Below are 8,869 nucleotides of genomic sequence, written 5' to 3' on the forward strand. Positions count from 1 at the left end.
TGTCAGAGCAGAAATGAAAGCTGATGCTCTCCGTATGTTTTTCCGTCATCTCCGGTAGCGTTCATATGTAAATTGCATGAGATTATTTTGTCCATTAGATTGAAACATCTGGAAAAAAAATCACATACCCACCCATAGACCCTCAAAGAAATCAGGACAGAAGTGGTTGAAAGTGGGCAAAAGAGACGGATTAAAACACCAGGTGTAAACGGGAATGTGTCTCCCTTGTCTACTTGTGATCCGATCGACCAAAACGCATTTTAATACCAGGTGGAAACAGGGCCAAAAGGTTCAATTAAGGATTCAGTCTCTCTAAACCCCGCCTGTCTGACAGCCTCCTCTGCTCTGATTGGTCAGACGGCCCAGTCTGCTGTGACTGGTCAGAAACCAAACACTCATTAGCATCTGAATTTCAGCTCTTCCTCAGCACTTTTTACACAGATACGAACAGTAATGATTGTTTTTTTGTTTTGTTTTTTAGGGTGGGCTATGAATTTTAATTATTATATACTCATGACCATAATATGATAATTTTTTTAATTATTTTATTTATTTATATAATTATTAATTATTTTTATATTCTTCAGACCATTACATGAGAGTCAACTGTTAATTAATTAATTTATTTATTTATTTGCTATATATTTCTGACCATTGACATTCAGCAAAGACAGTCAGCTTGTGATGTTATTTATTTGTATATTTATTTATTTTCAGGGTGGGCTATAATTTTATTTGTTATATATTCATGACCATAATATGATAATCAGCTCGTGATTTTTTAAAATTATTTTATAGCTATTAGTTATTTTTATGTTCTTCTGACCATTACATGATAGTCAATTGGTGATGTATTTATTTATTTATTTATTTATTTGTCTCATTTAGTTCTAACCATATGTATACATAGTTGTAATATTATGTATAAAATTTTGAAACAATTTGCAAATGTGTCTCAGGAAAATAATTCCAGTCACAAGGGTCCATTTTTTGAAAGTGAGATTTATACTGAGTAAATAAGCTTTTCATTGATGTGTGGTTTGTTAGGATAGGACAATATTTGGCCGACATACAACTATTTGAAAATCTGGAATCTGAGGGTACAAAAAAATCACCTTTAAAGTTGTCCAAATGAAGTCCTTAGCAATGCATAACCACTCACAAAAATACATTTTTGATATATTTACGGTAGGAAATTTACAAAATATCTTCATGGAACATGATCTTTACTTAATATCCTAATGATTTTTGGCATATAAGAAAAATCGATCATTTTGACCAATACAATGTATTGTTGGCTATTGCTACGAATATAACTGTGTGACTTATGACTGGTTTGGTCCAGGGTCACAAATGTCCATGCAACACCAGTGACATACTTTTATAATGTACATACATTTGGCAGATGCTTTTATCCAAAGTGACTTACATTGCATTGAAGCTTCTCATCTTATCAGTTCATGCATGGCCGGGGAAGGTATTTGCATTGAAAGTAAAGGTAAATCACCTGGGTGAACTTGAAAGAAACGTTATTGCAAAGAAAAGTTGGTTTGTTGCTAGTTGTTTTTCTTTGCATATGCCACTTGCTTTGCTGCTGAACCACCCAGAAACTATCCGAGAGATCACGGGCTGGTTTTAGTGGTTTGTTGCATGCAGTGCTCCTGTGAGCCGGATTGGTTTAGACAGTAATCTTGGCCTTGCGTCTTGCTGTTAGCATCAGGCCTGGCAGCTCTTCTACTGTTACACCGCTGACAGGCAGACAGAAACGTCACAGCGCATCAGCTACTTCAGTTCTTCTCAGCCGAACACTGAAGCACCTTCACTCCCCTCCGCTCCTCATCTGTCCATCCATCCCATCTGCCTGCGGGCGCCCCTCCGTCCCCGCTCACAGATTACAGCCAGAGACACAAGCAAGTGTCACTCTCTGAGCTTGCGAGAAGAAGATGTGAATAAGAAAGAGAGAGAAATGGGAAGCAGTTTGTGGAAGGAGGAAATAAAGTTTTCACTGCCGTTCAGTTGAGCTACTTTTGCACAGGAGGGTGAAAGTCATGAAAACATTGCAACAAACACTTTAAGCTAAGAAACCTATAAAAAACAGTTTGTTTTCTGGATTTCATTTTGAATGGTTTAATAATAATAATAATAATTGAATTCATACAACCGTAACAATTTAATAAATTATATATATTTTTTAACAACAATAATATAGTGCTATGAAATGTTTTATTTTTCCCAAATTCCATGTTTTCTGTTTTCATTTTTCTGCATTCCATTTTTAATGGCTTAATTAAATGTTAATAATCAAAAAGGATGTCTAATCAATTGAATTCATACAACTTTAACAATTTAATAATTCATTATTGTTTTTTTTTTTATTTTTTAGCAATAATAGAGCGCTATGAAATGTAGCCTAATTTTATTTTCCCAAATTCCATATTTACTGTTTTAGTTTTTCTGGAGTCTGTTTTTAATGGTTTAATTAAATTTTAATCTCCAAAAAGGATGTCTGATCAATTGAATTTATGCAACTTAACAATTTAATAATTTATTAAATTGTAACATTTTTAGAGCTCTATGAAATGTTTTTTTTCCACATTCCATGTTTTCTCTTTTCATTTTTCTGCATTCCGTTATGAATTAATTCAATTTTAATAATAATAAAGGATATCCTATCAAATTATTAAATTAATAATTTACTAAAAATTGGCCTCTAAGAGATTTTTCAGAAATTCTTTGTTATAATTTAATACAAATTTAAATCTTAATGAAATCATATGAATCCATAAATCTAACAATTTAATCCTAAAAAATGTAATATCTACGAAAGCGCTGCAAAATAGTTACTGTTAATTTGAAAAATAGATGAAAAAATGTGTGATATTCCTTAAAATTATGTTTTAATAAACTGTATTATTAATGTTATTATTACTTCGAGACAACAGTATTTCTGTTGCAATTTCAAGTTAAACTGAACTTTTATTTTGGCGGGTTGTCGTGAAGCGCTTTGGATTTGTGTATCTTCTGATGCACGACTTTTGATTTACTCATCCAAACTTCCATGACATCATACAGTAAATTCCATTTTTATGACTGGATTCTGTGATTCAGTTTGCATTTTCCACATTGTAGGGCCCTAGAAACCCCTTGTTTTAATAATCTAAGGGTTTTCTTCATTTAAAGGGTTTGTTGTAACCACTGCAGGTCAGATATGAAAGTGAACCGGCTTGACCAGTAAGCGTCCAAGGACTCAATCAGTGATAGTGGTTTGAAGTGGCAATTCATAAAATAACAATGATTAACATGTGATTAATATCTACTTGACTTGACCCAAGTGGAGTTTGGATAAAGTGTGCTCAGAGCTGAAATCAAGTCATGTAATCGTGTCTCCATGAAAGGGTGCAGATGCCTGTAATCTGTAATAGAGTTATAAGGTTTAATCAGTTTTGAGTGCGGTGGGTAAATGCCATGGAAGTGACCTTTTACTTTCGGAATATTTTGACTGGAGGCTTTGGCTGTTTGGTCTGTGTAAGAGGGTCTGTTAACTGTGTCTCTGTTTGCTACGCTTTGGAATTTGATGAAGCGTAAAGGTCATAAGATGTTTGCGAATTCACACATTTGCATGGGATACTTGAAAGATCCTTTGAACTCAATCAACGAGTCCTTTAGAGGATTTTTTCTTCCCCCATTCTGCCTTGTTTCGCTCTCATATTCCTCCTCGTTTCACTGCTTTCCTGTGATTTTGACCTTGGGTCTTCTTTAAGTTCGCTGAAGCGATAAAAGTGAAAAGATACACGTCTATGCATCTACACAGGGACATTCAGTTAGTATTGTATAGTAAGTGCTTTTTCAACCTTGTTCAGTCTCCTATAACACTAACCGTGTAGCATTCTAGCTTTAAAATGTGATCGGAGAAAGGTCTGTTACCTGTTAAAGAGAAGACAGTGGATTGATCTGCTCTTGAGCTACACTAGAACTGATTGTGCAATGCTGGGGAATCTTATGCAAAGTGTTTTAGAATTGCGATGCATTTTTATAAACATATTAACACTTTCCATATAAATGTTGAGGGCTTTCTTTTGTTAGTTATAGCAGCCATTATGACTGGAATTTAGTAATATTGCATGAATGCTCAGAGTATCTGTGTGAACTAAGTTGCAAATCAAATTGGCCACACATAAAACCAATTTAACTGGCTTGAATATTGGGATCTATTTGGAGGGATCTGAATAATTTTGGTCACATTTTCTCAGGAGGGTCTTTAGATGGTTTATGCCCATCTTTGTGGATCGGCAGCCTAGGATGAGATTGAAAAAGTAGATTTAACTGGGAAATTCAAAAATGGTGCGAAATGATGGAAACACTGAAAACTTCAACAGATTCATTGCAGACATTAGCTATATTTCCGTTTTAACTTATGTGCAAAATTGGAATACCGCATAAAACATTTATGAATAAAGCAGCGTTTCCATCTCATATGTTCAAGCAAACAAAATTATCACTTCCTAGGAAATTGGCACAAAATGTGAGTAATAAAAACAGAAGTTTCTGCAAACTGGCTCTTTTTTCCTCCATCATAAATGAGTTGTGTCTCAGACAAAGTGCAATAAACCCTGTCATGTTCTCTTGAGTTCGGATGCTGGTGTTTGAGAACGCAATCATGTGAGACGCTTCTGGGAGGGAATTAAACCAAATCATTCTGATGACAGCCTTTGGCTCAGGCATTTCAGAACCATCAAACCAACATTTGAGATGCTGTAATACGATTGGTCTGCTGGTTAGTCCAGTTATCCAATCACAGCCTCTGCTCAGGCAAAGTCACATGAGTTTATTGTTGCGTATCGAGGGATTTATTCAGTAAATGTGTTTCCATCGTAGTTTATGTGCATATCTTTTTGGATAAAAACAATTATTGGCTTAAATTGAACGCACAAGTTTTTTATGTGCATTCTTAGAATTGCCGTTTCCATCCAGAGCTTTTTAATGCAATATCCCAAAATGCCATAAAAATAGGTGGATGGAAACATAGCTAACCAAATAGATTCACTTTCTGTTTCTGTTTCTATTTATCTGTCCAAAATGTCAGAACGTGAGAGAAACAACTTCTTGACATTTGAAACATCTCAGACTCGCTGACACTGAGAAACTCTTGGAGAAGTTGACAGCATAAGCATGTTAGATGCCAGATATGATATGTATCTGCCTTTCACTAGATAAGAAAAAATTAAATACATATAAATTAGCTGCATATAGTGCCACCTTGAGTTGAGCGCGTGTTTGTGTGCTGGTCTAAGAAGCAGGTGGACTCACAAGCTGTTTTAAAGAGGACCTAATATGCCCCCTTCACAAGATGTAATATAAGTCTCTGGTGTCTCCAGAATGTGTCTGTGAAGTTTCAGTTCAAAATACCCCACAGATCATTTATTATAGCTTGTCAAATTTGCGGGTGTGAGCAAATTTGACAAGCTATATTTTTGTGTGTGTCCCTTTAAATGCAAATGTGATGCTGCTCCCGCCCCCTTTCCAGAAGAGGGTGGAGCTTTAACAGCTCAACAACAACAAAGCTGGAGAATCTCACGCAGCCTGTCTTCTCTGTTGTGTTTTCCAGATGCGCTTTGGACTGGTGGCCACACCTCGTCCTTGAACGCCCAACTCGAAGAGGCCGCCAATGCTTGACTCGCAATTGTGACTAAACAGAAACCGTAGCCTCTTCAACACTAACCCGCAATCGACCGCCGTTTATCCTTTCTGTCTCTTGCAACCCTCTTCATGGCCAACCTCCTGAGCTATGTGCTGTTCCTGGTGCTCCGGACGTATGCCGCCCCGCCAGAATACATCCAAGTGTGGCCTGGCGGGTCGACACCGGCCCCGGGAGATGTGGACAACGAGACGGTCACCCCTTCTTTGGTCCCTCCTCCAGGAACCAGCAAGCACAAGCCTCACAGCATCATCATCGGCGTCCGAAAAGGAGGCACAAGAGCGTTGCTTGAGATGCTGGATATCCATCCCGAAGTGGCGGCGGCCGCCACTGAAGTTCACTTCTTCGACTGGGACGAGAATTACGCCAAAGGCTTCGAGTGGTACCGCGAGCAAATGCCGTATTCGTACCCTAATCAGATCACCGTGGAAAAGACGCCGGGGTATTTCACGTCTCCCGTCGCGCCTGCGCGGATTCACGCTATGAACTCTTCCATCAGACTCTTGCTGATCTTGAGAGACCCTACGGAGAGGGTCATCTCGGACTACACACAAGTCTACTTCAACCGTCTGGAGAACCACAAGCCCGTGCAGGCCATCGAGAACATGCTGGTCAAGAACGGCGCGCTGAACACACGCTACAAGGCAATCCAACGCAGTCTTTATGATGTCCACATGAGGAACTGGCTCCAGCACTTTCCACTGGAGCAGATCCACATTGTGGACGGGGACACGCTGATCCATGACCCCCTACCGGAGCTCCAGCGAGTCGAACGCTTCTTGGATCTGCCGCCTCGGATTGTGGCGTCCAACTTCTATTTTAACCAGACCAAAGGCTTCTACTGCATTCGCAGCGATGGCCACGAGAGATGCCTGCATGAGTCTAAAGGACGTCCACACCCTCCTGTTAACAGCACTGTGCTGCGTCAGCTGCGCTTGTACTTGCGCCAACACAATCGGAACTTCTACCGGCTTATAGGACGTACCTTTAACTGGCAGTAGTGGGAGGGTCTGGAACACGCATTCTGACCAATCACAGCCCAGCTGAGTGGCTGATTGATAGCTGATGGACCGTACAAACTGACTTCAGAACAATCACGTTTTCAATCTGACGAGTATGATATTAAAACAGTGACTGTGAGAGGATCTTTGCTGTCAAGTGTCTTTGTCGTAACTAAGTTACCTGAGACAAATCTGGTGAACACTGAATCATTTTTTTCTCTTTTTCTCTGTTTGTTTGATATTCTTGTACTTGATAATAAATGGTTCTGCTTCCAAAATAGGCCCTGAGTATCTTGTCCGTTTCTTCAGCTCTGCTTTTTAAATCATGCATTAAAGGGATAGTTCATCCAACAATGAAAATTTGATGTTTATCTGCTTACCCCCAGCACATCCAAGATGTAGGTGACTTTGTTTCTTCAGTAGAAAACAAATTATGATTTTTAACTCCAACTGCTGCCATCTCTCAGTCTTATAATGTGGGTCAATGGGAACTTCTTTTATAAGAGTAAATAAAACTTGCTTAGACAAATCCAAATTAAACCCCGCAGCTTGTGATGACACATTGATGTCCTAAGACAAGATCGCGCTCTGACAATGGCAGTGATGTTTTGCACTCATTGAAGTATAAGCGCGAGACATCACTGCCGTTGTCAGAGCGTGGTCAGAACTCACTAAGCGAGTGCTGAACGCAGATGGACATAGTGGTGTTTTAGAGGTAAAAAATTATATAAATACTGTTCGGTTTCTTGCACAAACCAATCGATTCATGTCTTAGGACATCAGTGTGCCGTCATGAGCTGCAGGGTTTAATTTGGATTTGTTTAAGCAAGTTTTATTTACTCTTATAAAAGAAGTTACCATTGATCCACATTATAAGACTGAGAGACGGCAACGTTTGGAGTTAAAAATTATCATTTGTGTTCTACTGAAGAAACAAAGTCACCTACATCTTGGATGCGCTGGGGGTAAGCAGATAAACATCAAATTTTCATTTTTGGATGAACTATCCCTTTAAGATAGTCAGTACAAGGTCTAAATGTGAGGTAAACGAGGTAAAAACCTTGAAAAGGTTTATTTTGTGACAGAGACTGTCTAAATGTAAATTATCCTTATTACATGGCTGTACTTGCCAAATCAATGCACATAAAATGTTGATTTCAGTTGAAATTATTTTATTATGTAAGAAGAAAGAGCGTAAAATGGTATGAGACATTAACGGTCAATTATGCAGTTAAGTGTCATACAATATACATATACTGTATATCTATATTAGATCTTGGAAAAATCCCCTTGCAGTGCAGAATATATTGTGTGCCCAAAAGTAAAAGGTACTGATAACTTTCACCCACTTAACTGTTCTGATCTTGAATCTCTATATCATCTGATGTACTAATAATTGCAACAATTTCAGCAGCACTTTTCATTTCATTTTTGCACGCAATATGCACCTGAGTCTGAAACTAGCATTGCCCTGACAGCCTGCAGTTAAACTGAAGATTCAGACTGGATTACCAGTATTGGAGAGGTCAGGATATTGGAGTAAGAAAATAGCGTCCGCTCGTTATCTTCGCCATCTATTTCCCCTTCTCCTCTAACATCCTATCGCTGATTTCAATCTCTACTTCCTTCTAACTCATCATTTTCCCCATTTTCATGATTTTTGAAACCTGCTGTTTAGCATTTGTGTGCCTGTGCAGCAGTTCAGCATGTGTCTGTTTCTGGTAAAGAGTGATTGGGATTATAAAAGGTGCTCTGGGTTGAGTGTGAGAGTTATGCGCTGATGCTGAACTCACTAATGACTCGAAACACTGACAAATCCTGCGGTTCAGAACATGTGGCCTTCTGAACTCTTCACGTCACATCAAACTTCTCATCTGAACGCTCTGCTGACGTCAGCGTGGCTTCATTGATATTTCTACCCGCAGATATTCATGAATAATCGTGATTGTGAAGTGAATGTTAAGAGCGCAGCCTTGACATTGCAGAGAGATGATGCCATTCCAAACACACTGAACTTTAAAGCGTCATGAAACCCCAAAACACGTTTTTTGAGATGTAAACAGATATGTATAGGCTGCACATCATTGAAAACACTAAAGGTACTCATTAATGTTATTCATAAGTGAAAAATTGTTATTTTTGCATTTTTCAGAGCGATTTCTGTCTTCCGGTT

At 38.4% G+C, this 8,869-nt stretch overlaps 1 protein-coding gene across 1 annotated transcript; it reads left to right on the forward strand.

Moving 5' to 3' along the window:
* Positions 1-5,766: 5,766 nt before the first annotated feature.
* hs3st1l1 (heparan sulfate (glucosamine) 3-O-sulfotransferase 1-like1) lies at positions 5,767-6,801 on the forward strand. Its single transcript, XM_067385072.1, has one exon. The coding sequence runs from the start codon at positions 5,767-5,769 to the stop codon at positions 6,694-6,696; it is 930 nt and encodes a 309-aa protein (XP_067241173.1). The 3' UTR covers positions 6,697-6,801.
* Positions 6,802-8,869: the final 2,068 nt, after the last annotated feature.

Source organism: Chanodichthys erythropterus, chromosome 5 (assembly GCF_024489055.1).
Source record: "Chanodichthys erythropterus isolate Z2021 chromosome 5, ASM2448905v1, whole genome shotgun sequence".
In the NCBI taxonomy this organism is placed as follows: domain Eukaryota; kingdom Metazoa; phylum Chordata; class Actinopteri; order Cypriniformes; family Xenocyprididae; genus Chanodichthys; species Chanodichthys erythropterus.

Bases quoted from the DNA above. Each gene is read 5' to 3' on its own strand.
- hs3st1l1 (XM_067385072.1), top strand. From the start codon at position 5,767: ATGGCCAACCTCCTGAGCTATGTGCTGTTCCTGGTGCTCCGGACGTAT.